The sequence below is a fragment of the Eublepharis macularius genome, chromosome 9 (genome assembly GCF_028583425.1).
Source record: "Eublepharis macularius isolate TG4126 chromosome 9, MPM_Emac_v1.0, whole genome shotgun sequence".
In the NCBI taxonomy this organism is placed as follows: Eukaryota; Metazoa; Chordata; class Lepidosauria; order Squamata; family Eublepharidae; genus Eublepharis; species Eublepharis macularius.
Genome location: NC_072798.1, coordinates 106,205,289 through 106,221,047, shown reverse-complemented (window position 1 = coordinate 106,221,047; position 15,759 = coordinate 106,205,289). Strand labels below are relative to the sequence as shown.

The 15,759-nt window shown below is 43.1% G+C and overlaps 1 protein-coding gene across 1 annotated transcript in view; it reads left to right on the top strand.

The window, feature by feature from the left end:
* LMNTD1 (lamin tail domain containing 1) overlaps nucleotides 1–15,759 on the top strand; it is a 210,436-nt gene that overhangs the window by 154,958 nt on the left and 39,719 nt on the right. Inside the window, exon 10 of the mRNA XM_054988437.1 lies at nucleotides 3,473–3,561. Within this exon, the coding sequence (XP_054844412.1) occupies nucleotides 3,473–3,561 (89 nt within the window). The remainder of the gene's footprint in view (nucleotides 1–3,472; nucleotides 3,562–15,759) is intronic.

Sequence of the window (15,759 nt, the reverse complement as noted above, 5' to 3'; positions counted from 1 at the left end):
TGAGCTACATCCCTTCCAAATGCAACGTTCCTTTGCAGTTTCTCAGTGAAACGGGAGCTACAATTATAACACACACACCTTTCCCCCACATCGAACTCTTATGAGGTTCAGAATGCATGAAATAACTCCTAGGCTGTCTACTGCCAAGTGGAATGTTTTCATGCTGAGGGGGAAAACCAGCTATGCTGAAGAGTGGACTTTAACAAACATGTTAACTTATTAAAAACTATAAAAATATCTCTGCTAGAGGTATGTCTATTAAAAGTGATAGATTAGTGTGATCTGAAAGGAAAGCAGAGAATACTTTTTTTCATTGCAAAAGATCTGGACTATACCATGGCATCAGAGGTACCTGAGGAGTCCTGGCATATGCATTAATTAGTTAACACCATTAGGTCCTATGTGATCAGTTTTTTAACAATATTAAAAAAAACTTTCTTCCTTTCCTTTCCCAGTACAGCTCTTTTGGCCATAGCCTTGTGCCTGATCCTGCATTAACAAACAAAAAACAAAACACTACTACTACTATTACCAATAATCATAATCATAATCATAATCATAATCATAAAAGAATCTCACTCCAATCACAAACGTTTTCTAATATTAGTCTGGATTACTAAAAGGTAGGACCTGGCAGTATATGGGTCCTTATCTTGTAAAAGAAAGGAAAGGCTCTGATTAATATTTGTGAGTTCATTCTTCTCAAGTATCGAAGTAATCCATCTTTGTCTCTCCCTCACTGAAATTTGGGCATTGAATAACTAGATGAGCCAAGGTGCTTATCTTCCCTGTATTGCAGAAACACCTACGTTCTGAAAAGGGAATCCTTGAAAAGCAACCTTTCATTTCTGGAGTTAATACAGCGTTCAATCTAGCAGCCAAGAAAATATCTTGGTATCGAGGTATTGTCATGGACTTTAAATATGCTGGTAAAGTATCTGGAGGTTCGAGTCCATTATAGGCAAGAGAACAGACCCTTCTTGCTCGCTGATTTGTGCTTCTGAAATCTAGCAGCAATAACTGCTTTTTGACCCTTTGGAATGCGGTTTTCTCACTTCCTACAGAAAGTAGTAAAATTGGAGTTAAGCCTAATTGTTCCAGGCTCTAATCAACCAGTCTCTTCCATTTACTCTGGAAGGGATCTTCTTTTAATCTAAAAAGGAGTTTAGATCGGTAATTTAAAAGGATTTTGATTCTAAGTCTAAACGCATCCAGCCAAGCTAGTGATTCTAATGAAGAGATTGCAAATTCTTGGCGGATAGCTATACTGGATACACACTTTGGTAACCTGGTTATTTTTCTCAGAATTTTTAATAAAAAGGAACCAATAGTCTCAGATATACCTTTGACCCATACTCTGGCACCATAAAGTATAATTTGATTAATTTGACCCCAAAATGTCTTTATAGCTGCTGGGTAATATTTCTCTCCTTCTGTGTGAAAAAAAGTGTCAAGGCATTTAAATATGGTATTATCTTGTAGGAGATGGATTGGAACTGATTTTTCCAAGATAGCTCTTAGAAGAATGTAATTCCTAAATATCTAAATGTTATTACTTGCTCAATGTTGATATCTGCCATCCTCCAGTCCTTTTTCTTTGTGCAGCATCCTCTTGCAAAGACAACTACTTTGGCTTTCTCAGCATTTATAGTTAAACCTTCATCAGCCCAGAAAGAGCTAAAGCTAGCCAGCGTGCGTTTCAATCCTATCAATATGCAAGATAGTAGCACAGTGTCGTCAGCATAAATTAGGATTGAAAGATCTTGATTATTGAGGGTGGGTGCATGGTGAATAGGTCCTGAAACTGCTTTAACAATATCATTGATGTAAAGATTGAATAAATAGGGGGATAAAAGAGAACCTTGTTGGACACCTTTGGAGGTTGTGATGGGATCTGTAGTGTGGCCTTCAGGGCTACATCTGATTTTCACTTCTGTGTCGCGATACAATCTAGTCAACAGTCACAGCAAGCGCCTGCTGATCATAGTTTCCTTTTGCTTCTGCCTTAGTCTAGTTCTAGATATGCTATCGAATGCAGAGTGTAAATCCATGAAGGCTACATATAAATGATTATTTACTATAGTGGTATACTATTCAATCAAATGGGCCAAAACCAGGCAGTGATCGACTGCAGAGCCTGCCTGGCAGGGAGGGTGGACTAAAAATATAATGATGATGATGATGATGATGATGATGATGATGATGATAGCATCCTTGGTGGAACCCACCTTGTTCTTCACTCAAAATTTCTGACTCCTCCATCCATTCTTTCAATCTTAAGCTTAAATAAGCTTCATATAGTTTCCCAGTTACTGAGAGGAGGGTAATTGGGCGATAGTTTTGACGGTCCTGGCTTTTCCCTTTATTCTTAAAAATCAGTGTCACCAGAGCTTTCTTCCAGATGGGTGGAATACACCCCGAATCATTTATCATAAAGAAGGGGGGTGTCAAAACTTCTGCCCACCATTTTGGGTTTGATTGTAATAGATCTATCAGTACTCCATCCAGTTCTGGTGCCTTTCCCGATTTCCTGTTCTTTATTAGGTGTTCAATGGTCTCAGCTGACACTGGTGGCCTGGATTCCAGTTCCCCGATCTCAATCAAATTTTCCTCTTCTCTATTGCTGGTTGTATCCCCTTCATATAGATGACCAAAGAAAGTAAACCATACGTCTGAGGAGATGCAAAAGTGAATAAATGAAATATTCTTAGTACTGCCTGTTGTTTCCATCACGAGTAGCAGATATCAAAGCTCTCAATTTTTTCAACAAAGTTCCCCCTTTTTGAAAGATTACTAGTTGTTTCCACCTCTCCTTAGCCATCTTAAGTGGGGTTAAGGTATATTCGGATCTCTACAGTCTAAACTACTTGTGATAAGCTCTCACTTTTCTTAGGAGGATCTGACATTCCTAATCATACCAATCATTCTTCCTTTGCTTTGATTGATTAAAGCAAGGTAGCTGGTATACAGATTTACAAAGATCTATTATCTGACTCAAAGAATCATAATAAGAGGTCACATCGACTGCTGAGGCACATTTATTGTACAAGAGGCGACATTCTTGCGGACGGATTATTGAACCAATTTCTGGTGGTATCAGTGGTGTCCATTTCCTTATTTTTATTCCCTGATTGATCTGCTCTACATGCACAGTTGGAGATGGTAACTTAACTGTTTTTTATCTATGGTTAAAGTTAACATAAGGGGAAGATGGTCACCCATTTTAAAAACGCAGATCCTATTTAACACCTCTTCAGGTACCAGGCAATAATCTACTGTACTGGCACGTTTATGGGTAAAAACAAGTAAGTGCCTCTTCAGGATCCACCAATTTATTTCTGTTTACTATCACCAGCTTGCGGGAGAGTACCAGATTTGTAACTTTGTTATAACAGAAGGAATTTTTCACAGTATATTTCCATTTTTCTTTTTAAAATAGTCCATAAAATTTCATTTTTGTTTTTATATGTAGATGTTCCATGTACAGGACTTAGTCAAGGCATGAAACTGGCAAGAGAAAATTGTAAAGGGGAAGGAAGAAGGTCAACTCGATCAGCAGGCGTGAGTAGAGATGCTTTATTATTACTATCATAACTATTGTATTGTCGAAGGCTTTCACGGCCGGAGAACGATGGTTGTTGTGGGTTTTCCGGGCTGTATTGCTGTGGTCTTGGCATTGTAGTTCCTGACGTTTCGCCAGCAGCTGTGGCTGGCATCTTCAGAGGTGTAGCACCAAAAGACAGAGATCTCTCAGAGATCTCTGTCTTTTGGTGCTACACCTCTGAAGATGCCAGCCACAGCTGCTGGCGAAACGTCAGGAACTACAATGCCAAGACCACGGCAATACAGCCCGGAAAACCCACAACAACCATCATAACTATTATTTGCACCAGAAGAGTAAATGGCACTGCAGAGCAATGTAATGTAGCTAGTAACAAAGCCCATTGTGTGAAAAAATACAACAGGCTCTAGAAAGGGGAGGGTGGGCTGGCATTGCCTCCTGCTCTGTGCCTGATCTCGGCCGGGTGAAGGTGGGGGGAGGGCATTGCCACCTGTTCTGCTACTGATCCCAGCCCGGTGAAGGGGGGGGCAGGCATTGCCTCCTGCTCCATGCCTGATCCTGGCTGGGTGAGGGCAGGGGTGGGCATTGTCATCTGCTCCATACCTGATCCCAGCCAGGTGAAGGGGGTGGGCATTGCCACCTGCTTCGTGCCTGTTCCTGGCTGTGTAATGGGAGGGCGGGCATTGCCTCCTGCTCTGTGCCTGATCTCAGCCGGGTGAAGGTGGGGGGAGGGCATTGCCACCTGTTCTGCTACTGATCCCAGCCCGGTGAAGGGGGGGGGGCAGGCATTGCCTCCTGCTCCATGCCTGATCCTGGCTGGGTGAGGGCAGGGGTGGGCATTGTCATCTGCTCCATACCTGATCCCAGCCAGGTGAAGGGGGTGGGCATTGCCACCTGCTTCGTGCCTGTTCCCGGCTGTGTAATGGGAGGGCGGGCATTGCCTCCTGCTCTGGACCTGATCCTGGCCAGGTGAAGGTGTGGGGGGGCATTGCTACCTGCCCCGCTCCTGAACCTGGCTGGGTGATGGGGGGTAGGCATTTCCTCCTGCTCTGTAGCAGATTCTCTTCGGGTGAAAGGGGGTGGGAATCGCTGCCTGCTCCACATCTGATCCTGGCTGGGTGAAGGGAGGCGGGCATTGCTGCCTTCTCTGCACTTGATTCCGGTAGGTTGAGGGGGCAGTGGGCATTTTCACCTGCTCTGCTCCTGATCCCAGCTGGGTGAAGGGGGAAGTGGGTATTGCCTCCTGCTCTGTGCCTGATCCTGGCTGGGGGAAGGCAGGGGGCAGGCATTACCCCCTGCTCCATGTCTGATCCCCGCTGGGTGAAGGTGGTGGACATGTATTGCCACCTTCTCCGCTTCTGATCCCAACTGGGTGAAGGGGGAAAGAGGGCATTGCCACCTGCTCTGCTTCTGATCCCAGCTGGGTGAAGGCATTGGGCAGGCATTGCCACCTGCTCTGTGCCTGAGCCCAGCCTGGGCTTTCCATCATGGTGGCTCTCTGGAGGGACCAGCTGCCACAGCTCCGTACTTTTGTCAGACAGAAGCCTGTTTATGTTGATCAAATCAGAAGTGTCTGTAGAACGCTCCAGTAGTGGAAGGATATGCGCCGCACGGATCACATTGTAGAAAGGGCAGCAAAAAAACATACGGGCTGTCATCTCTGTCTCACCACTATTGCATGGGCATAGTCTCTCTGCCCAAGGGATCTTACGGTATCTGCCCTCATTGATTGCAGATGGCAGAGCGGAAAATCTAGCCAGAGTGAAAGCTCTTCTTTGGTTGTTATTTTCCAGCCTGTATAAGTAAGGAGCCGGGGTAGAAAGGTAGCGTTTGTGAGGTGCTACAATATAGGTGGGAGATCTAGAACTATCAGATTGCCGATCAGCGTCTTCGTCTCTCTGCCTCAAAGCTTGTCTGGCTAAGTCTCCACCCATCTGAAGGAGAACTGAAGAGGAGAATCCGAGTTGTGCAATTGTCACTTGGGTCGCCTTCAGCCAGCTGGATCGAAAGTCATCTAGCGGGATGAGTGGAAGGAGGCTGCGAGGATGTAGATTTATTTGGAGCCAGAGGACCTAGTTTCATGTGTGCATTCCAAAGAATCTGCCTGTTTTTTACAAAAGCTGTGGCTTTTACATTTAGAATGACCTAAAATAACGAATGGGAGTGGGAGCCCACCTTGGTGGAGCTCAAGTTAGTGGGAGGTCATTTTCAGCTCCTGCTGCTGCAGAGATCGTTGCCCCTCCTGTCCCAGAAAGTGATGCTGGCACTGCCTCTTCAGGCTTTCCAGAGGAAAACTTATTTGTTCCAGAAGGCCTTAACAGTGGGTGATGATGACACCCTAGTCCCCTCTCCCTACTGTGCCCTCTTGTCATTTTAAACATTTTAAATAGTGTTGATGTTGTTGTGAGCTGCAGGGAAGAAACAGATGAAGCCAAAAAGCGGAATACAAATTAACTTAAAATTTTTAAATCTCTTTGTATTTCTCCCACATGTGCCCCAACAGTGGGGCTGAAGAGTGCTTTAAGAGACATGTGCTGATCCAGCTTGGTTCCATTTCAAATGCACTTTCCCCCTTTGGACCTGCACGTTCAGTGTTCTGGTTTCACATTTTATGAGACTTGGATGGAGAGTCTGAAAACTGGAGACATGGCGTTAGCGGTGTGTGCAGTGAAGCAATATAAAGAGATGTGTTGTCGAAGGCTTTCACGGCCGAAGAACGATGGTTGTTGTGGATTTTCCGGGCTGTTTTGCCGTGGTCTTGGCATTGTAGTTCCTGACGTTTCGCCAGCAGCTGTGGCTGGCATCTTCAGAGGTGTAGCACCAAAAGACAGAGATCTCTCAGTGTCACAGTGTGGAAAAGAAGTTGGCAGGGGTACTTTATATCTACTCAGGAAGGTGGGGTTGGGCTGAGTCATCCTGTAAGAAAATCCACAACAACCAATATAAGGAGAGTTTCCAGATGTACGGTCAGCACAGTTTCTGTCAAGGCCAAACACTGTATCAGCTTTTTTGTCACAAGGAAACAGTTTATTTCACTGGATCAGCAAGCAAGCAAATATTTTCCCTCTGTAATATAAAACCCAGCCAAACATACAGAACTAAACTCACAGCCAACCAGTGCTTTATAATCATCTCTTTAAAATTACGCAAAATCTAGATTTCTTAAAGATGGACCTGGATGTCAGACTGCTCTGTTCCCCTCTCGTGAGGGTCACAGGGGAAAGCTGTTGTGCAGAACTATGACAGACCCCGTATATAACAGAGCTGGGTTCACTCTTCAGAAACGTTTCTCCTTCTGTGTCCCCACAAGGGTACATACATGCAAATTTAGGAGACCACTTCCTGTGTCTGACAAAGCAAGTTCTAATCCATGAAATTTTGTGCCACATTCAATATTTTACATTTTTAGGTGCCACGGGTCTGTTTGTTTCTAAACACAATGCTTGTATGTAAGCAGGGCTTTTTTTCAGCTGGAACGCGGGGGAACAGAGTTCCGGAACCTCTTGAAAATGGTCACATGGCTGGTGGCCCCGCCCCCTGATCTCCAGACAGAGGGGAGTTCAGATCGCCCTCCAGAGGGCAATCTCAACTCCCTTCTGTCTGGAGATCAGGGGACGGGGCCACCAGCCATGTGACCATTTTCTCCGAGGGCAACCCACTGAGTTCCACCACCTCTTTCCCCAGAAAAAAAAGCCCTGCTTGTAAGTTCTTAGTCATAGGACAGTGGCAGTTCTTAGAGGTGCGCATGAGTAGCTCCCAGGGTTGCTAAGTCCAGTTTGGGAAGTTCCTGGAGATGTGTGGGTGGAGCCTGAGAAGGACAGAGTTTGGGGAGCAGAGGGAACTCAGTAAGCATGAGAGGCCAAGCAATCCAACCTCTGAAGGAGGCATTTTCTCCAGGGGAAATTATCTCTGTGTTTGGGAGATGAGTTGTAATGCCAGGAGAACTTTAAACCCTACCTGGAGTCTGGCAACCCAAGTCTCTGCTGATGTAATACACTTCCAAAAGCTATAATTTAGGGAATCAGTTTCTCCATTGCCTCAGCTGTTTGAACCCCCGAGTCCCTATAGATGCTGACCACACAGAGAGCCAGCATGGTGCACTGGATAGAATGTTGGATCCTCCGAGTCCAGGGTTCCAATCCCCTCTTCTACCATGGAAGCTTGCTGGGTGGCCTTGGGTCCATCACAAACTCTCAGTCGAAGCTACCTCGCAGGCTTGTTGTAGTGAAAAAATGGAGAAGGGGGCACTGATGTTCTAAGCCATTTTGAATCCCAGTTAGGGGGGAAAGTGGGATATAAATAAATGTATGTTAATGCATGGCAGACTTCTAATATGTTGTCAATTAGATTTGTACCCCACCTTTCACCCCAATAGGGACCCCAAATGTCTTACATGGCTCTCCTTTTCTCTATTTCATCCTCACAACAACCCTGTGAAGCAAGTTAGGCTGAGAGAGTATATATATGACCGGCTCAAGGGCACCCAGCCAGCTTCCATCAAAAATGAGTCTCCAAGATCCCAGCCTGACACTGTAACCACCTCATCACATTGGATTAGAGGTGGGCATGGTCCAGAAAATGGACTTAAATTTGACACAGTCTGGCCCAGTTCATGGTTCGCGAACACATGGTTTATGGGATTCACATTTTCACTAATTTTGGTCTGTTTGGGCCGGTCCATTGGTCCGTGGTCCGTGAGTCCAGACATCCTGGCACTGATCTATGAATTCCATAGGCAATGGAGAGGATGTCCACAGACCTTTTGCAGTCCTTAAAACCTTGATAGGCAGCTCTGCCTGCCAACCAGAGAGCTCCCATTCTGCAATGGAGGGGTGGATATTCTGCAGCCAATCTTAGCCCTCAAAACCTTGATAGGCAGCTCTGCCTGCCAACCAGAGAGCTCCCGTTCTTCTTTATGCAAGCAAGGAGCAAGAATTAATTCCCTAGGCAATGGCTTGAAAGGTGTCTGTGTGGTGAGTGAGGGGGCTCTTCTCCAACCCTTTTGTGTTTGATTTTGCCTCATTGGTGCTGCTAGCCAATGCAAGTCAATTGGCATTTGTGGCTCCTAGTATCTACTGGAAGTTTCCTGGGGGCGGCCGCTTTGGGGGTCTGTAACTCGGACATCTGAAATGCAATCTTGACCAAATTAGGAGGCTGCTGAAGATTTTCTGTGAGTTTGGGCCCTTCAACTACTACTGTTCAGGATCTCTCATGTGGAATATTGAAGAAAACCTATCAGCAAGAAAGAAGAACTTGAGACTTATACTCTCTAAAAAGCACAGTACTTACCTGTTCTTGGAATTGGAGTTGGCATCCTGCTTCCTTGGAATGTATGGGAGGGGAATATGTGGTCCTTGTTCTTAGAACTTTGTATTTTGTGTTTAATACATGATCTTGTAGTATGAATTGCACGTTGTAAATGTATATGAATTTGGGAGCACTGGCAGTTTAAATAGATTATATGACTGTTCCTTTAATCCCGGGTGTTGTTCTTTTCCATTCTGCTTTTGAGTTGTTGCTCCGGGATTTGCCCTGTTTGTTTGCCCTTCCTGAGGTTGGCAATCCTAAAACTGGGCCTCGAGAACCAGTTGGTGTAGAGATGCTGTTACCTATTTATACACCAGCCATCCACTTTGTTCTCAATGCTTTAATCTACTTAGCAGGATGAAGAATATCTCTAGTGCATTAAATTTAATTAGGATCCTGACAGTGATTAGAAGTATATGGAGGATTATTATTTTAGTTAAGCGAAATGATTTAATTTTTGCATGCACTTTCCTATGAACATAATTAGAGATGTGTGCAGATGCTGGCACAGGCTTCAGACTTGAAGAGTAGCTGAAACGTGGAAAGTGCTTTTCTTTGGAGTGGATTTTTCAAAAAACCCAAATTCCATTGCCTTTGCTGGCACCAGCAACGTTATTGGCATGCGTGGAATGTCTTCGCTGCAAACCTTTCATTTCGTTTTTCATTTGCTGTGTAGAGGTAGGTGTAGTGCAGGCAACACCTTAATGCTGTTGAATGGAAATGCTTCAGGCAGTAAATAGGATCAAATATTTATGCATTCTGTGGTACAAAGTGTGCATTGGCATGTCAGGGAGTTTAAAACAGTGTTTTAATTTATTTTATTGTTTTTACTTTGTGAGCTGCTTTGAGCAGGTCTCTGGAGAGGTAGCATATACATTTTCTCAGTTATAAAAAAAAGACTTACTGAGCTTCACATCTTCAGTGTCATAAAGATTACGTTGTTAGTCCACATGGTCACAGAAGAAAATACAAAAATATATGGAGGGAAGAGTTTTTAAAATTTCTTGCTGTAGGGCAGAAATGCTTCATGCAGTTCTTTGGTTCAAGTTTGGCTCAGCTGCTGATCAGATTGATGACACAACAGTTGTGTGCAGTAATAATAATAATACTAACAACAACAACATTTGATTTACATACTGCCATTCAGGACAACTTAACGCCCCCTCAGAGCGGTTTACAAAGTATGCTATTATTATCCCCACAACAAACACCCTGTGCGGTGGGTGGGACTGAGAGAGCTTCTAGAAGCTGTGACTGATCCAAGGTCACCCAGTGTCAGATCTTGCCAGGTACTTCCCAAAACACTTCACTGCATCACGGGACTGAATGAGTTAAAGTTGGTTTTATTAAAGAAGAATACCAGTATCAGGATGCTATGACAGGAACATTGGCTGAAATGACTCAAGGTAGCAAAGCAAGGTTAATTATCGGTCAAAGTCCCTGCCATCCAGTGGGAAAGAAAGTCCGTTAGGATTTTGGTGTGCTGAGCCAGGGAAGAGGGGAGGAGGGAAAGGATGAGCTCTTCTCAGACTCTTAGGAGTTTGGTGCAGTCTCTGCTGGAACTTCAAGGCCATGTTCTCAGGCCAGCCAGGAAATGGTAAACAAAACACCTGCAGGATAAGCAGCTAGCAACCAGGCAGCAAAACAGGGTTCCCTCTGCATGTTCTCAGAGGTACACTACACACTGCAGCAAGAAACACACAACAGATATGCTGGAGGCATATCTGACACCCAGCTGGCTTTAAGCAGAGGAGTGGGGAATCAAACCCTGTTCTCCAGATTAGAGTCCTGCTACTCTTAACCACTACACCAAACTGGCTCTGTAGCAGGATATCATAGAGCCTGCCAAATCTCAATCTGATGAAGAGAGCTGTGCTTCTCGAAACCATATGCCTCAATAACGTTGGTTAGTCTTAAAGGTGTACTGGACTTTTTACTATTTTGTGATTCTTAGTAGAAGTACAAAGTACAATGCTTATGGGCAAACCTGCGGGAGGTGGAAGTGCGAGGCAGCAGGGTAGAAAGTACTTGCTGGTGAAGCCGATTATTAAAGTTTCAGCCCTGGCATGACACCATTGCTTCCGGGTCGCACCAGAAGTGATGTCATCTACTGAGGATGATGGTGCGTTTCCCTGCCCTGCCTCCTCCCACTGATCAAAACAAAAAATAGGCAACAGCAACAGGCTAATAAGACATTTAAAGTTGTGGCATCATTTTGGAGATTCCACTATGACACCAATGAATAAATTGAGACCAAAATCTTTTTTTATTCCCCCTGGTACAGATCATTCAATTCAAACCTTTGAGAAGGTCATTTTGAGGTATATAGAAGACTTAGGAAATACTAGTATTTCTTACAAACAATCTTTCTATGGAGGAATTTAATGCTTTAAAAGGACTAACTGAAGACCCTACCATTATTATTAAAGAGGCAGACAAAGGGGAAGCCCTTGTTATTTTAAATCGGGAAGACTATTGTTATGAGGTCTCCCAGCAATTGAGTGACTGTTCTTGGTACATACCAATTTATCAAGTCACAACAAATCATATTTCCATTATGATTATTAAAGTTGTGATTGAGGATGCTTCCCTTATGGGTTTCATCGATGATACGACGGCCAAATTTTTGTATAACAGCTATTCTAGGATTCCAGGATTCAGTATTTTACCTAAGATCTACATGGAGGGCCCCCCTGGGAGACCATAGTATCATAGAGTCTACTCCCAATGAAAGGTCAGAATCGTTTCCTCCAACATTCTTTTTAATGGAGCTATTTGATATCGTTATTTTAAAAAAGTATTTCTATTTTGACCAGCAATTTTACATGGGCAGCTCAGCTGCACCTTGAATAGCTAATCTGTTTATTTCTAACTTAGAAAAACGTTTTTATCTGCAATCCTAACAAGAATCCTTTCTTTCAGTCCATTTTATTTTATAAGAGGAACATAGAAGATATCTTTCTTGTATGAGACAATATACCCCCTTTACCTGATTTTTTTCTTTGGATTGATACAGTCCACACTATGATTAGGTTTACCTGCCAGAGTGATTCAAGAACGATTTCATTTTTAGTCACAACTGTCTATGTAGATTAGGACAACCACCTTGTAGACTAAGTCTGCAGATAGAAATTCCTGGCTTCACTATCAGTCATTTCATCCATATCATTTGAAAAACAATTTACCTTTTGGGCCGTTTTTGAGGTGAAAAAGAAACTGCACGGATCATAGCAATTTTGTAAGAGACTCCAATAAGCTTAGTAATCAATTGATAGAACGTGGATCCCCCTTAGCAGTGACTGAATCAGCAAAGCATAGAGCTTTTTTGGTCAGCAGAGACTCACTTCTTAAAGAGAAATGGACACAGGGTGAGTACCACATTTCATGTGCATTTGAATACAGGCCTATAGCTAGTGCATTAAAGAATATTGTATCTAGACATTGGCATCTGGAAGCAGATATTCCAGGGTGTGGAGAGAGACCACGTGTAGGCTGTAGATGAACTAAGAGTATGAGGGACGTGATTATACTTTCTGATATTGCTTAGGGATCTAACCAAGAATCCACAGTGAAGGGTTACTTTAAATGTGGCAATTGTAAAGCCTGTTCATTGACAGAGCATAAAGAATTTTCTCAAATAGTGCAAATTAAAAAAAAAGAATTTATACATCGTCAAGGAATATGTACAATATGATTGGAACACTTTTCCAATTGCAATACCAAGCGCCGTGTATGTTGTTATCTGTCCTTGTGAAAGGCTTTATGTAGCATGAGAGCCATTTTGACATGTATTCTTGAGCAAGATCCTTGAGGTACATCTAGTGGCTCACCTTCTAGAGCATAATCATTCAGCTGATGAGCTACGCTTTTTATTATTTATAAACTTGAGAAATCCTCCTATACTGATGTACAGAAATTACTGTTGCAAAAGGAAGCTATGTGGATGCACAAATTGCGACCTTATGATGGACATGGATTAAATTAACAGTTGGATTTGTCTTGTTTTGTATGAGTAAGTAGTGTGTGTTCAACCATGTACAAGATTGTGCTTGATATTTGCTTGAACTCAGCTGCAACCAGTTTGCTCCTGTGGGCTATACATGGGGTTAACTATCTGATTAAGTTTTGAGAGCCATACCTTATCCTGAGTGAGCTTTAAACTCTTGTTTTGCTTGTCGACTGAGGTGTGGAAAGGTCAAATGCCTAAGGAAAAGGGGTACGTTTTTAAATTTTTGTAAACCTTTCAAAATTTTAGACCAGAGTTATTTTGGTGCAGCAGGTTCATTTCTTACATCTATGTTTTACTTTAGCTCTGTCACAGTTCTCTTGTGTTAAGGATATTTACTCTGATGAAGGAGGTGAAACGGGACTATTTACCTAGGAATCCCATTAGAAGACTATGATATTATTCGCAAGTTGCAAGATAATTGCTCTTCAGCAGGCATGATAAATGACTGTTTTTTTCCTCATTTGTAGTAATTATTACACAAGAACTGTAAACTTTGCTTGGATGGCACGTCTTGGTTTTCCCAGCAGTTATGACTGTTACCTTTGGAGCTGAGTGACATGGGATCTAGAGACTTTGGTTTAAAATACATTGTGACCAGATGGTGGAGGAATTGTTTCTTGGTTGAGTTTATATGTATAAAAATAATAAATGTATGTATTTATTATATACAGAGTTGTTCTGCCAGGCTTATGGCTGAGGCTGGGCCTCCGCTGGCTGGAGGATACAACATCTACCCCCCTCCCTGTGAGAGCTGCCCACCACTGTTCTTATGCTGCTGCTATATTCAGTTGTACTGTTGTATTATTTGTTATTGATTGTATTGCCGCCATCTGCTGCTATTTTTATATTTTTGTATGATGCTTTTAAATGTTTTAATATGTTTTAATATGGAATGTTTTAAATGTTCTTAATGTTGTTATCCGCCCTGAGCCTGCTCGTGGGGAGGGCAGTATACAAATACGATATAAATAAAATAAATAAAATAAATAAATATTTGTAAACAATTATATTTAGTGAGCACGAAGATGTAATAATAGTAACAAGTGTATTTCAAAATAGTAAAGAGTCCACTAGCACCTTTAAGACTAACCAACTGTATTGTAGCATATACTTTCGAGAACCACAGCTCTCTTCGTCATATGCATGGAGAGTATGAAGGAACTGGCCAGAGATATATAGGTGGTGAGGGGAGGAGGGGAGGGTGCAGGGAGTGAGGGCCATGTAAATGTAAATCAGTTGCAAAAGTCATGAAAGAGGTGGAGTGCGCAATCCGGGGTGGGTGTGACCCCTTCCTTCCATTGCTGAACTGGAATAAAATGCCTGAAGGCACTTACTTCTGGTAATGAAATAACCCTCCAGAGTCTCTGTTCAATCCAAGTCTGACTGAGTCAAATTTACATATGAATTCCAATTCAGCAGCTTCCCATTGGATTTTGTTTTTGAAATGTTTCTGTTGAACTATGGTGACCTTTAAGTCCTTGATGAAATGTCCTGGTAGATTGAAGTGTTCTCCCACTAGTTTCTGGATATTGCCATTTTTGATGTCAGATTTGTGTCCATTTATTCTTTTGCACAGAGTTTGGCTGGTTTGTCCTATATACAGAGCAGATGGGCATTGTTGGCACATGAGGGCATATATCACATTGGACTTTGAGCAGCTGTAAGAGCCAGAAATTATGTAGTTGACACCATTGGGCCCTGTAATTGTATTTTCTGCGTAGATATGTGGGCAGAGTTGGCATCTGGGTCTGTTGCAGGGTCTGGTTCCTGTGCTGGTGACTCTGTTAGCTGGTTCATGGTTGTTAGTGAAAAATCATTTAAGGTTGGGGGAGTATCTGTAGGCAAGGAGAGGTCTTCCACCCAGGGCTTGTGAGAGAGAGACATTGTTTTCCAAGATGGGCTGTAGATCACTGATGATACGTTGGATAGGTCTGAGTGATTTTTACTCAGTTGATTTTTGCTTATTTCTCCTCCAACTAATCAACTGGCAATTGGCAGTCAGAAGCATGAAATTCCAGCTGCAAGGTGTTGCCAAGTCCTTCCCAGGAGAGTGAGTCATGAATGGAATGGGAATGCAAATGCAGAACAATTGGGCATGATTGACTCCTGGCCCCTCCACGCTGCGGAATGTGCAGTCTTGACAATAAGGATATTCAATGAATCACCACTCTGACATTCCGATCTCCTCCTCCTTTCTGTGATTGAATTTTATCCATGATCTTGGGCCATCAATCTGCTCTGATAAGTTTATAACTCCCTCCAGAGAACATCTAATCAAGATCGAAATTCATTACCAAGCCCAGAGAACATTTAATTAGCAACCATTTTTTTGTAAAGCACCAGGAGAGACCAGCCTGATTCTTTTGCTACACCCCGGTAGCACCAATAAAAAGGTACTCAAACCTTTGTCATTCTCCAGAGGTGACCTTTAGGCTTTTGTTCTAACTGCTAAGGCACCTTCCTGCCTCATAAGAACCCAGGCTTTGCCGCGTTCAAATTGTGCACCCCTCTTCAGATCCGAGCGCTGTACCCTTAGGGTCTCCTTCCCTAAGCTCTCCGGGTTGAGAATGCTGGCCGTTTGAAGCCCTCTTCCCCTGTGGACTACTCCTCTTCATAGACCTTATATGCTTGTCAGTTACCTCTTGTATATGTGCATTTCCCCTTTAAATAAAAATACTCTTTGACTTTGAAGAACCCGTCTCTCTTCAGTTTCCTTGGGGAGGAGACCCTGTAAAAATTGGTGGAGGATCTCACATAGCCTACTCCTTGCTGCTAATTCCCCCTGCTTGCAAGGAGTCCCATTCTGGTAACATTCCCCTTGCCCAGCTATTTCCCAGAGCAATTGGGGAAAGGGAACTAAGTGTTTACTTCCCATATACAC